Below are 14,009 nucleotides of genomic sequence, written 5' to 3' on the forward strand. Positions count from 1 at the left end.
ACTATACTTTTGAAACTTTGTACACTAATTATTCACTAACTAAATCATAATTAAAACATAACTACTAATTAAAGTAATGAAAAAAGAGAAATTCATATTATGCTCTTTTGAAACTTTCTATTTTGGAGTATAGCTGACCGGCTATACTTTTGGAACTTTGTATTTAAACAGTATAGCCGACTGGCTATACTCGGGAAACATTATTCTTATAAGTGGCTGAACTTATGAAAAATTCAACTTATAGAGTATAGCCGCGCGGCTATACCCTTCACATGACATGTAATTATAAAAAATAAACATAAACTTAGTATCTTTGGGTCAATAATATTTTTTAGTGATTAAGTACTTTCTTATCATTTTTATGTTACTTTCATTTGTAATTATGTTTTCATTATTATTTCTTTATTGAATAATTAGTATTTAATATTTTAATTAACTTCATAAATACTAATTATTATTTTTTCTTTAGTACTAATTTTTTCACTAATTAAATAATAATTAAAACAGAACTACTAATTAATGTAATCTAAAAAGAGAAATTTATGCTATTTAAATGTATAGCTGCCTGGCTATACGTTTGAAACTTTCTGTTTTAGCGTATAGCCGGGCGGCTATATTGTTGAAACTTTCAATTTAACGAGTCTATACTGTAGAAATATTCTTCTTATAGTGTATAGCCGAGCGGCGATACCTCTGAAACTTTCTATTTTAGAGTATAGCCGCACGGCTGTACCCTTGACATTGTATGTTTTATTTTCTTTTCATTTGTATGTTACTTTCATTTGTAATTATGTTTTTATTATTATTTCTTTAGTGAAAAATTAGTATTTAATATTTTAATTAACTTTATAAGTAGTAATTAATTTTTTTCTTTAATAAAATATTTAAATACTAATTATTCACTAACTAAATAATAATTAAAACAGAAGTACTAATTAAAGTAATTAAAAAAGAGAAGTCCATATTATGCTATTTACAGGTATAGCCGATCGCCCATACCTGTGAAACTTTCTATTTTAGAATATAGCCGCGCGGCTATACGTTTGAAACTTTCTATTTAAAGATTATAACCGGACGGCTATACTCTAGAAATATTCTTATTATAGGGTATAGCTGGCTGGCTATAATGTTTTTTAAATAGTATAGCATATCGGCTATACTTTCTAATTTTTAAAAAAGAATAAGATATCTGCACGGCTATAATCTTTAAATATATTATAATTATTCACTAAATAAAAGATAATTAAAAAAATAATTACTCATTAAAGTAATTAAAAAGGCTAAAATATTACGTAAGAAAATCATTTTATGCTGTATAACCGCGGCTGAACACTAAACCTAATTAGTTGTGGCCTATTTAATGTGGGCCATTTCTTGTTTTGGGCTTTGGACTTTTGAATAGGCTTATTTAATTGGTATCATGGGTTGACCCATGGGCGTGACCCATTTGGCCCGTTCGGTAGATCCAATACGACGTCGTGGCTCAGAAGAAAGATAATAAATAAAACTCAAATAACCGAAGCTCCAGAAAGCCCTAAAACCCACCCTGAGATTCATAGAGCTTCTACTTCTTCGCGAACTCAAAGTTTCAAAACCTCACACTCACTCTCTCAGCCACTTTGATTTTCAGTCGAGCAGTAGAAGAAGAAGAAGATGTCTCTACGAGTTTTGAATCCAAATGCGGAGGTGCTGAACAAATCGGCGGCTCTGCACATGAACATCAACGCAGCCAAGGGCTTGCAGGACGTCCTCAAAACCAACCTTGGCCCTAAGGGCACCATCAAAATGTACGGAAGTTGAACTTTTTCTGTATGTTTTCTCATTTTTCTGTCTATTTTATTCTTACGTTTTGCTATATAATGTTTGCAGGCTTGTTGGTGGAGCCGGTGACATCAAGCTCACTAAAGATGGCAACACTTTGCTTAAAGAAATGGTACAGTTCTTTATTCCAAACCCTAGATCTCCGTTTCGTACAGTTGCTTTTGCACACTGTCCGTTTTACCCATTAGTTGTGTAGAGTGTGTGAAATTAGGGTTTAAGCATTTCTTCATTGGATCAAAATACGAAATGAAGCAGTTTTCACTAGCTGAGGATCTGTTTACTGGTCTAAATTTTTTGAAGTAAACTGTATGTTACTGGATTTGCTTTTGTAAGGACCCAAAGGTGCATTGAACTGTGGTTTAGGGTTTTCTCCAAATGTTTGTATGGATTTGTATGTTAAATTAAATGTATTTATCCAGCATGTTTCTGCATATGTTTTGTGTTTCCCTATTTTGCCTTGTTTGATGGTGTTCTATCAATTGGTTGCAGCAAATTCAAAACCCAACAGCAATTATGATAGCAAGAACAGCTGTTGCCCAAGATGACATAAGCGGAGATGGCACCACGTCTACTGTCTTATTCATTGGCGAGCTTATGAAACAATCAGAGCGATACATTGATGAAGGTTGGTTCACAATTATCAGTAACCAATGATGGGACAATTTCTCTGATTCTTCATGGAAGGATAAAAGTCTATAGATCCTTGCACCTTGTGGTTCTGCAAAATTCCTCTAGTCAATCTATTTGTTTCGTTTCTTCCTTTTTTTTGTGTACCCATGACAATAGTGAGTTTATGCTTGTTACAGGGATGCATCCACGTGTCCTAGTTGATGGCTTTGAGATTGCCAAAAGAGCAACGCTTCAGTTTATTGAGAAATTTAAAACTCCTGTGGTGATGGGCAATGAGCCTGACAAAGAGATTCTAAAAATGGTAGCTAGGACCACGTTGCGAACAAAGGTATCTGTGTTTTGTTTATTTTATTTCTTTCTGTAAAAATGGTTTTGGGCATGGTTCGGTTTACTCCTAGGTTTTCATACTGCTCAGATAACTGGAATTGTTTTACACATTATATGTCATTTGAATCTGACATGTTCCATCGTGCAGTTATATGAAGCATTGGCGGATCAATTGACTGACATAGTTGTTAATTCAGTGAGTGTTTGCGGCTTATTAAGAATGCTTGAAAGTTTGCTATTTCACTTCCCCTTCCATTTTTCTGCTCATTCTATGGAAACCAGAATTTGTAGTTCACCTCTTGCATCTTGATGTGTGACAAATTACGGCTTTTCAAATGACAGGTTCTTTGCATACGCAAACCTGAAGAATCCATTGATCTGTTCATGGTGGAGATTATGCACATGCGACACAAGTTTGATGTTGACACACGCTTGGTATGTTAACATCTTATGTTTTCTATTCTACTTTTCAGATACTCCTTATCTCTTGATGAATATTAAGAGGCAGTCCTATTGATAATGGGTTCTCAATCTTCTGCAAAGGTTCTGCAAATATTTAAACTTATAGATATCTTTTTTGTTAGAGTTGCAATCTTATATGATAGGCTGTTTATGGTTATGTAAAGTTGTATTTAATCATGTAGACGTAGTGAAGACCTCGGGAGATTGCATGTTATGTTATGAGCGTTACTGCTGGTAGTATAGTGATTCTTTTTATTCATTTTGTTTCTTAGTTCCAAGTTCTGATGATGGAATTGTAAATCATGATATTGCTACCTATATGTAAATTAGGTTTTAATTACTGAGCATGGTGCAAGCTTCATAATAGTGTTTTATTTTTTACTTTTTTACAGAATAGAAAAATCTGCTGTTACCATGTGGTTTCTCAGTTCATTTATGTCCTCTTGTAGGTTGAGGGTCTTGTCCTTGATCATGGTTCTAGGCATCCTGATATGAAGCGATGGGCAGAGAATTGTTACATCTTGACAAGCAATGTATCTTTGGAGTACGAGAAAAGGTAAATATATAGAAGTTTGTTTAAATAATTGTTACGTTTTGCCTTCAATATCTCTCTCTCTCTCTCTCTCTCTCTCTCTCTCACACACACACACACACACACACACATTCATTTACATAGTTATGTTAGGATGTCTTTATGTAATTGTTTTTGATCCACGTGCATAAAATAATGGAGATAGTGTTTACATATGGAGATCTTCATTTCTTTCACAAACAATTGATCTATGTGCAAGAACCATTGTGTTAAGAGTATTTTCGTTTGAAGTGTGCTTGCATTCACCTTTTATTAATACAATATTTAAAATTGAGATAGCAGTCTTCTGGACAGCTGACACCCTCTGCTTTTATGGATATGATTTCCTGATCATCATGAATTTGATGGTTTTCATCTCAGTGAAGTAAATTCTGGCTTTTTCTATTCAAATGCGGAACAGAGAGAAGCCATGGTTTTAGCTGAAAGGCGTCAGGTTGATGAAAGAGTTAGAAAAATCATTGAGCTGAAAAATAAGGTCAAGTGTTGTTATTCATGCTGTATCTGTGATATTGATGTAGCACCCTAGCATATCTTGCATTACGGATTCTGAAATATTTCCTGTACTTGGTGATTTGCAGGTTTGTTCTGGTAATGATAATAATTTTGTCGTTATCAATCAGAAGGGAATTGATCCCCCATCTTTGGACCTTCTCGCTAGGGCAGGGGTAAGTCATGGATCGTTATTGCACATATGTGTCCAATTATTTTTCAAAATATCTTTTTATATTCCCAATCACCTCTGGTCAAATGCGCATGAATTGTTTAAGTACTAAAGTATCTCTTTGGGAAAGATCTTGGAGACCCTTCCAAAACTATATTCTTGTGATACACAAAGGAAAACAATATTGAAAAACGTCTTTGCAGCTTAATGGTTCTACATCTTTTATCTTTAATAATCTCCACCTATGGGGAGCATGTTACAAGAAGTTCCATTATGCTCCAATGTTTTTGCCAAATTTATGGAGTTATGATTATGAGAGAGAGATTTGACATTATTGCATTGAAGTTATGATTTAACATCATTCATGTTTTTGATAGACCACTGGACATGTTGTGTACGCTATAAACATTTCAATTTGAATTGAGAGGGCCAGATATGCATCACAGCTATTTTTATGATTTGTTGTTGTTTTTTTCTTGTTTGGTATTTTTTTCTAATCCCGTGGTTTAGTAGATTATTGCCCTGAGAAGAGCAAAGAGGAGGAATATGGAACGGTTGGTTTTGGCTTGTGGAGGGGAGGCTGTAAACTCAGTAGATGATTTAACTCCTGATTGCCTTGGTTGGGCTGGACTTGTATATGAGCATGTCCTTGGTGAAGAGAAGTATACATTTGTTGAAAATGTGAAGAACCCTCATTCTTGCACGATCTTAATCAAAGGTACTCCATTGGTAGTTTCACTTTATTTCCATATATAATTTTTGCCTTTTTTCTTTTGTAATTTATCTTGCACCCATCTCATGGTAATGCTTACATGATTTACATCGTTCTATTGCCTTTGGCAAGTCCTGTGGGGGTGTAATCCTTATTGCCCACTTTTAATGGTGCAGGGCCTAATGACCATACAATCGCCCAGATTAAGGATGCTGTTCGTGATGGCCTGAGGGCAGTCAAAAATACAATTGAAGATGAAGCTGTCATCTTAGTAAGTTTGAGTTAGAAATTCCTAGGAAATCTTCCCATCATATTCATATCTTTTTCCTTTTTTGTTTTGAATTGTGCCGCCTTCTCCATGTTGTAATGCTTTGGGCATAAGTTTGGTTTCTGGTATACATATCAGCTTGTGATTTTTGTATGTTTCTCATATGTGTCTCAGGGTGCTGGAGCTTTTGAAGTTGCAGCCAGACAACATTTAGTAAATGAAGTAAAGAAAACTGTTCAAGGGGTAATTGAATATTTCCCTAAATTTTCTCATAGGAAATACTTTTAAGCACCTCATCTTTTCTCAGCCTTTATCGCTCTCACGTTGACATACTTGGAACAGCGAGCTCAACTTGGTGTTGAAGCTTTTGCTGATGCTCTCCTTGTGGTGCCCAAAACACTTGCTGAGAACTCTGGCCTTGACACGCAAGATGTGATAATTGCTCTTACGGTATACTTCTTTGAAAGTTCCTCACTTTTTCATTTGGTTATCTTTCTTGAGGTGATTGAAAAATAATCATGTATGTGGATGCTTGTTCAGGGAGAGCATGATCGGGGAAACGTCGTGGGATTAAATCACCACACTGGAGAACCAATTGACCCACAAATGGAGGGTATCTTTGACAACTACTCTGTGAAGCGACAAATTATAAACTCAGGGTATGGCTCATGATTGTAAAAAAGAATTCCTTATTTTTTTCATTATTCCTTGATTATTTTTGTAAGCTTTTTCTGTTTTATATATATCTCACTGACGTTCGTTTATTCTAATGCAGACCCGTAATTGCATCTCAATTGTTGTTGGTTGATGAAGTAATTCGTGCTGGGCGCAACATGCGGAAGCCAACTTAGCTTCAGCGGATGCTTTTGGCTGGCTGAAGCTTCTCTTTTTGTATTCAGTGCAATGAATTGATTGAAAGTTGAAACTAGCTTCATGTAACTGACTAAGGGCAGTTGTGTTGAGGATTGTTAGAGGGAATCTGTATTTGCATCTGCTGTGGAATTTTCTTATGAATGAGGAATTTGTGTAATATACATCTAGTTTGGCTGAATGTTTCGAGGTGTTCTTATTTTCCACTCCTTTTTTAGGTTGAATCGGTTCAACCAGGGTGGAGAAGAATTATATGATTTTGGTTGGGCCTGTGTCCTATGAAATTTTAACTATTAATATAATTTTCGAGTTATTGCTCTTTGTATTAATTATAGAATAATATACAACAAATAATGAATGAATGGTTCCAATATTAATATCACCAATGAGAAGAGATAAATATATATGTGTGTGCATTTCATCATTCAAGGCTTTTCATAATTTAGCCATCCACTGGAGAACCCCATCTATAACAATTAATTAGCCAAGAAACAATTTTGCTAGTGTGTTTTTACGTGTATTATAACTACATAATGCCAGTACTGGCGGCAAAATTACTCGACGAAAATAGATCTGTATGAAATCTTTAGTAAATTCATAAGTTTCATTCGAAAATGCTTCATACACCACTCCCGTTCATTGGCTGAACCACAGAAGAAAACAAAATCATGCAACTTGAGAATTTGTGAAAATATGAACCAAGTGATGATTAGCATATCCGCTTTGAAGAAAAAAAATGTCGCCAGAATACGTGATAACAAAAAAATTCTACGACAATGCTCGGTTTCTGTTGAGAGGCACGAGCTCAGCCTTTTGCAGACACTTTACCATCTTGTTGAAGCATGTAGTCTCTCTTCATTTCCTCCAAGACGTCATCGTTAGTGCTGCAAAAATCAAAACAATGTGAGGATGCTTGCATATTCAATTATCTATAGGAAACAACATGTGTTGGCACAGGTATATATTTTCCTAAAGTCAACTCCAAATTCGTTCCTCTTACTCAAAGACTATAAGAAAGAGGTTGATGCAATAACAAGCAACAAAACAACATGCCCCACATCACTGCATTGACCATTCCTTCAGCTCTCTCTTCATGCTCTCTCAAGCAAATGCAAGAACAGATGGGATACTTTTCTTTTCTGTCCTACAACTAGAACATTTTCCTGTCTACCTACAATTGAGTGCCAAAATCTAAACATTTAAAACGTAGGTTCAAACAGATGGCATAAGAAGTTGCCCTGGATGCCTCTACTGTTCCTATGGCCGGTGAACATTGCGATATTATGAAGCTAACCAGTTGAAAATTGGACTGAAAAACAATCCATGGAACACAGTGCCTGGCATTCTAATCTCACAAAACATTCTGCAGTTTCTGTATTTCTGGTCCCTACAAACACTAGGAAAACCAAATGCAAACAACCCAAAAACTAAATGTAATTACAAAGTTTAAAGAAAAATGATCGGCAATGAATAAGGCAGATAATGCCATATCTATCCAAACCACACAACTCAGCCCTAAGGCAGATAACGCCTTATGAACTCAAACACTGCCACCATCTTTGCAGTATCTCATGATCTAAATACCACTCTACCACCTCAACTGCCTCCCACTTATGTAAACTATGACTAATATGATACATTAGGTCCATTTCTAAAAAGCAAGTCCAGACTAAATCAACACATAACAGATAGAGAGCCAAATAATTTCTTAAGTTAATACCAAACTAGCAAGCATCACAAGAAGTCTCGATAAAATCTGATCAATTTTGAAAGTCTGATATGCTCGATCGAAAACGGCCGCAAGAGCAAATCAACATTCATACAGGCCAGTTTAAACAACACTACTGTTGCTAACATTTAACTATGTGAAATTTATAAGACCCTGTTTTAAAATCTACAATAAAATTAAAATAAATTAATAATCTTTTCCATTTTTGTTGTGAAAAATGAATGATCAGAGGGATATTAATAGACGAATTGGGGCTTACAATTGGTGAAGGCACTCGTTTAATTCCTTAGCTTGTTGCCGACACTGCCAAACCACAGAAATGGTTCTCCCATAAGAGCATTCCGCATACTTGGACGCCAAATCCTTGCATTCCTGCAACGCCTTCTGCTTCATTTTGCTCCGCAATGCTGTGGACCATTAATTTACAAACCAAATTACACAACTTTTGTAGCACAAAATGAAAAAGAAAAAAGAAAAATAATAGTTCTTGAGCCCTAGCGTTTGAGCTTTGAATACATATATACCTTCTTCTACCTTCTTTTTCACGTGATTCTCACGTGCTTCCTGTATGTATCCCATTCAGCACTCTCTCTGATTTTCTCTAGCTTTTTGGGTCTCAGCCACTGAAGACGATGGACTTCGCTGCCGAGGATCGACTCGAGTATTGTTTCACAGTAACAAGACTGGCTGATTGCTCACCGGCGGGTCACAATATTAAATGTCAAGGTCTAAGTGCTAGGGCTTTGGGCTCCATGTGGGCTTTTCGAGCCCATATTATCACTGAATATGGCCCAATCCTTTTATTTATTTATTTATTTTTAAAAAAAAGTAATGGCAGATTTTTATTTATTTATTTTAAAACTATGGCTTTTGAATGGAACTTGTTTACACCATAGTGAACCGAGCAGACCCAGCATCAAAGCGACTAGTACTAAGACAGCCACGCCTTCTTCCCTGCCGAAGGAAGACACACTTCCGAGGTGCCAGACACCTGTCGAAGCTCCAAATTGCCAAACCTAATCTCCAGGACACGTGTAGCCACCACAATAACTTGCACAAAGTCTCACATTGAAACTTTGTGCAAACCTCCTACTTTCACCTCCCTATAAATAGGGAACAGTACCCAAGTAAAAAGGGTAACTACTTTCTCACTTTTACTGTTACTCTGTCAATGTTATCACTTATAGCTGACTTATGCATCGGAGAGTCTTCGGCCGGCACCACACAGGTGTCCTAAGCTTAATTATTGCATCTCCCATTTTGTCTTCTGCAAGTCCCTCACCAGCCTATTTCACAAAGGGCCTTAGCCCTCTTCCCTGCTGAAGACTCCACACACATCATCACTAAATTGGACTTAATATTAGCCGGGCCATTTTGAGCATCAACAGAACTTATATAACAAGGTAAATATCATGTGATTTTTTTTTTCTTTTGATGAATGGTGCACTATGGGATTTAATTATTTTATTGTTCAATCAATTGGAGTATAGTTCAAGTACAATTTATGTGTATATGTATTATTTTCACATGTCTAGACAAAGTGTTGAAATGGCACCTAACATGGGATCTACTAAGGTTTTATTTATATAAAAATAAATTGGATACCAACTAAGCTAAGGAGATAATTTGTGGTGTGATTAGTCTTGGTCTAACTGACCTATGATTGATCCCTAACCTTTTCAAATTGTGGTTGATATAACGCCATACCAACATGGTTGCTTCTTTTGGTGAAGCCCTTTTGTGATCGCCTTTGATTTGTTTGCTTGATTACATCCTCATATTAATTGGTTGGCTTAATTTGACAACATCCTCATATTAAGTTAGAGCTCATTAGCTTCTGTCTTGGATTTGTATGATGATAACATACTAAAGGAGGAAATAAGAACCAATGCGGTGACAAAGGTGTAAAATTACAAATATAATAAGTATGAAGAGAAGATACATGTTAGATCAGTTGGTTAGAATAGTTTATTCGTCTCCTTACACGAAAGTTCGAGGCCGTATCCATAACGCAAAACATTTATATTCGTCAAAAATGCATATTTGACCAAATCAAGCAAGGCATTAAACTCACATTTAAGCATGAAGGTGATCTTCACCAAATCCCAATTATTGAACATTTGACTTAACTGGAAAGAAAAGGGCAAAAAAAAAAAAAAAAACCGTCAGCACCACCACGTTAAACGGTGCGTGAATCTTGTTGCCACGCATTAAAAAAGATAAAGATTTTTGGACACCGTCAAGTCCATCCGTCAGTCCGCACAAGACTCAACTTCACAACTCACAACTCACAACGCACGCAGCAGCAATAATATCAACGACACGACGACAGTCAACGAAATGCAAGGTTAGGGATTGTGTTGACCGTCAACGCCAGCGTGGTCACTCCAAAACAAAGACTCCACGGAATCTCCGCCACCCACCACGTGTCTCGTTCCCATTGGACCTACCTCTCTCCCCTTCCTCGTCGCGACCATTTTTAAGCCCCCAACCGGATTCCCATTTTCCATTTTACGAGCTTAAGATTAGATCTTCTTCCTTGTGGACCAGAAAGGTACGAAGCTACTTCGCTAGGTTTAGCTTAGGGTGCTTCTGATTTTGTTTCAATTTTTATTTTTTCTTGTTGATCTACTGTGTTTATGATGACTGTTTGTCTGAGATCTAGGGTAACGATTTCTTTGTTCTTTTATTTGGGTGCTTATGGATGTATGTTTTTGTTGTTGGATCTGGCTTGATTTAAGCTGTATATAGTTGGTTTGACCCAGGATCGATAAGATTTCTAGTTATGGCTTGTTTGGTTCTTCAATTTCAATATAAATGTGTTTTGAAAGAGAAAAAATTTATTAATTGGGGTTTAAAAAATAAAGCTTGGAAGTTCTATTTCACTAAGTTGGGAGTGAGATTATTGCTGTATACTGATTTTGTGACAATAGAATTAGAATTCCTGATCTGTTTGGTTGCCACGAAATTCATGTAGGACTGAAGTTGGCATTTAAATTTTTTTAATTGTAGGTTTTGATGAAGTTATTATGTTTTTACCCAACCGTACATAATTGAACTATGGTATGAGTGTAAACTTCCACAGATCTGAGTAACCGTTTGATAGTCTGATTCTCTCTTTCTAGTTTTGTATGTAACTAATATCATTTATGCTGTGATGTTTGGTTCTCTAGTGGATTATGTGATATGCTTGTCCTTGTGTATGCATGTAGATCATGCATTTAATTCACGTTTGTTGAATTAATACCCAGGTTTGATAATTACTTACACATAGCAAAGATGTCGCCAACTGATTCTTCACGTGAGGACAATGTGTACATGGCAAAGTTGGCCGAACAGGCTGAACGCTATGAGGAAATGGTTGAATTTATGGAAAAAGTTGCAAAGACCGTTGATGTTGAGGAACTAACTGTGGAGGAAAGAAACCTCCTTTCTGTGGCCTATAAGAATGTGATTGGGGCTAGGAGAGCTTCATGGAGAATCATTTCTTCCATTGAGCAGAAGGAGGAAAGCAGGGGTAATGAGGATCATGTTGCAATTATCAAGGAATATAGGAGCAAGATCGAGACCGAGCTGAGCAAGATCTGTGATGGTATCTTGAATCTTCTTGAATCACACCTCATTCCATCTGCCTCATCTGCTGAGTCCAAGGTCTTCTATTTGAAGATGAAAGGTGATTACCACAGGTACCTTGCTGAATTTAAGACTGGAGGTGAGAGAAAGGAAGCAGCTGAGAGCACCCTGTTGGCTTACAAGTCTGCTCAGGTTGGTTTCAGCTTGCCATTCTGCCAGTTTCAGTTTTTAATTGTATTGTCATTTTTGTGGAGATCGTGAAGCTTATGTTGTGTTATTTGATGCAGGACATTGCCCTTGCTGAGCTTGCTCCAACGCACCCAATAAGGCTTGGGCTTGCACTTAACTTCTCAGTCTTTTACTATGAAATCCTTAACTCACCAGACCGTGCGTGCAATCTGGCAAAACAGGTTTATTTTCAAGGCTTTATACTTGCTATTTATTTTCTGTTTTTCTGTTTCTGTGTATGATTGTTTACATGATTGCATCCTAGTCTCTGTAGTCTGGCCTAATTCTTTCAATGGTTGTTGATTACATAGGCATTCAATATACATCGGTTTTTTTCTTTCTAGTTTACATGTTCCTTTATGAAAGTTTTAGGTCCCAATGATGGATTTTTAGTGCAGCTGGCATTTGCTTGATCAATGAGAAATCTTTTTTTCCTAAAGGCAATTGGTTGCAACTTTCTTTGAGAATGTTATAGGTTGTCTATAAGTTTTGGAAAAGCCTTTGTTGTACTTTGCTTTGTCTGGTTATGTCTCTTGAGAAATGCTGAATAGTTGTCCATTAAGCACTACGAGAAATGCTCTCTCAACCCCGAGAACACCTCCCATCAGATTTTTACCACTTTCAGAATAATGATTAATGTATTTGGACAAGAGTTGGCGTGTAGTGAATATACTTTCTGGATGTGAACTTTTGAATGCCCTATTTTGTAATTTTACTACATAGATTAGCTATCATGTTCTATATTGTATTTTGACATGCTCTATTATCTGTATGTGAATGCTGTGCATTATCTTACTTGAGGGGTTGTTTAGCCATTCTGGAGTTCACCATATGAAGTTATATGTGTTTTACTTTCTGACATCAAGTTCTTAAATGAAATTGTCTTTACTCTTTGGTAATGATGTTTGGTCTCGCTTCAGGCTGAATTTAGGTTTTGTAAGTGTTAAAATAAACGTCAGAATTGGATGTTTAATGTGTTCCTTTTTACCTGCTCAGGCTTTCGATGAGGCTATTTCCGAGCTTGACACATTGGGTGAGGAATCATACAAGGACAGTACTTTGATCATGCAACTTCTCCGGGACAATCTGACACTCTGGACTTCTGATATCACGGTATCTCTCTCTCTCTCTCTCTCTCTCTCTCTCTCTCTCTCTCTCTTTGTATCCAGGTTCACAATTATGTATGAATGTTCGTAATAGGATGTGTATGCATGTATTTACTGTGAACCCTTTGTTTGGCGCATTCATTTTTAAAATCCATTAAAGATTTTTCCTCTGTTATCGTGTCCATGGATGGATCACTTGTTAGAGTCCTTAAAGTTTGCTGCTCACTGGATATGATTGGTGATAGTTCTTACATTTACTCCAAAAAGGGAGAAAAGCAAGGGGACAATAAGATTGGGATGTGTCACTATAATATTCTCATCTACCTGTGATGCAACCAATCATTTCACTTTTGCATTCTTGCAAAGCCGTCTGATGAGCTTTTCTTTTTCTTAAGTTCCCCCCATCAGTGTTTGTTTATTTTGGTCGACTAAAATGTAATTGTTTATCTGGTATTTTAGGATGATGCCGGGGATGAAATCAAGGAAGCATCAAAGCGTGAATCAGCTGAAGCTCAGCAGTAACAAGGCTCTGTTTCATAGGATTTGTATTGTGTACCTTTATCTTGGGACCTTTGTAATAGATGCCATGTGGTTGTAGCAGAATTTCTCTATGAACTTGACGATCTTGAGTGCTGCTGCACTCAAAGTTGAAATATTCCAGCTTAGGGTTGGAGTATTCCAAGGGATCGCAAAATTGTTTTTCTTATAATTGGCGAGAAGAATTTGCTTCAGTGCTTTGCGTGCTGCGCTATATGATTTAGTGTTAAAAAGTAGTGGTTTCAAATGTTTCTTTCTTCTGATTTGCAATGTTGCGAAGATGTGATGTTTTGTATTTTTGCCTCTATTGGAGTGTGTTTTGGTGCGACAGGATTGTGCCAAAGCTAAATCCGATTCACTTGACAATCAAGTGCCGGCAAGTACTTGGAATTTGAAAAGGAAAAGAAATTCAAATAAATTGTTTTTTCTTGGATTAAGTGGGGTTTATTCCCTTCTTTTGTTACTAGATTAAGAGGCCTCGTGCCTAATTTGT

At 36.5% G+C, this 14,009-nt stretch overlaps 3 protein-coding genes across 3 annotated transcripts; 2 read left to right on the forward strand and 1 right to left on the reverse strand.

The window, feature by feature from the left end:
- The first annotated feature begins 1,529 nt into the window (after positions 1 to 1,529).
- LOC117621234 (T-complex protein 1 subunit zeta 1) lies at positions 1,530 to 6,664 on the forward strand. Its single transcript, XM_034351589.1, has 15 exons — positions 1,530 to 1,787; positions 1,870 to 1,933; positions 2,311 to 2,446; positions 2,628 to 2,779; positions 2,927 to 2,974; positions 3,121 to 3,213; positions 3,690 to 3,796; positions 4,193 to 4,307; positions 4,411 to 4,497; positions 5,007 to 5,211; positions 5,382 to 5,476; positions 5,648 to 5,716; positions 5,816 to 5,923; positions 6,014 to 6,132; positions 6,249 to 6,664. The coding sequence occupies exons 1-15, from the start codon at positions 1,654 to 1,656 to the stop codon at positions 6,322 to 6,324; spliced, it is 1,608 nt and encodes a 535-aa protein (XP_034207480.1). The 5' UTR covers positions 1,530 to 1,653; the 3' UTR covers positions 6,325 to 6,664.
- A 247-nt stretch (positions 6,665 to 6,911) lies between these two features.
- On the reverse strand, positions 6,912 to 8,760 carry LOC117621235 (uncharacterized protein DDB_G0275933). Its single transcript, XM_034351590.1, has 3 exons — positions 8,597 to 8,760; positions 8,332 to 8,479; positions 6,912 to 7,227 (listed from the first exon to the last, which is right to left on the reverse strand). Exons 1-3 carry the CDS (start codon positions 8,649 to 8,651, stop codon positions 7,149 to 7,151), a joined length of 282 nt encoding a protein of 93 aa, XP_034207481.1. The 5' UTR covers positions 8,652 to 8,760; the 3' UTR covers positions 6,912 to 7,148.
- A 1,585-nt stretch (positions 8,761 to 10,345) lies between these two features.
- Positions 10,346 to 13,779, forward strand: LOC117622177 (14-3-3-like protein A). The gene is made up of 5 exons (XM_034352761.1): positions 10,346 to 10,626; positions 11,324 to 11,837; positions 11,933 to 12,055; positions 12,870 to 12,986; positions 13,439 to 13,779. The coding sequence occupies exons 2-5, from the start codon at positions 11,352 to 11,354 to the stop codon at positions 13,499 to 13,501; spliced, it is 789 nt and encodes a 262-aa protein (XP_034208652.1). The 5' UTR covers positions 10,346 to 10,626; positions 11,324 to 11,351; the 3' UTR covers positions 13,502 to 13,779.
- Positions 13,780 to 14,009: the final 230 nt, after the last annotated feature.

The sequence above is a fragment of the Prunus dulcis genome, chromosome 3, assembly GCF_902201215.1.
Source record: "Prunus dulcis chromosome 3, ALMONDv2, whole genome shotgun sequence".
Lineage (NCBI taxonomy): Eukaryota > Viridiplantae > Streptophyta > Magnoliopsida > Rosales > Rosaceae > Prunus > Prunus dulcis.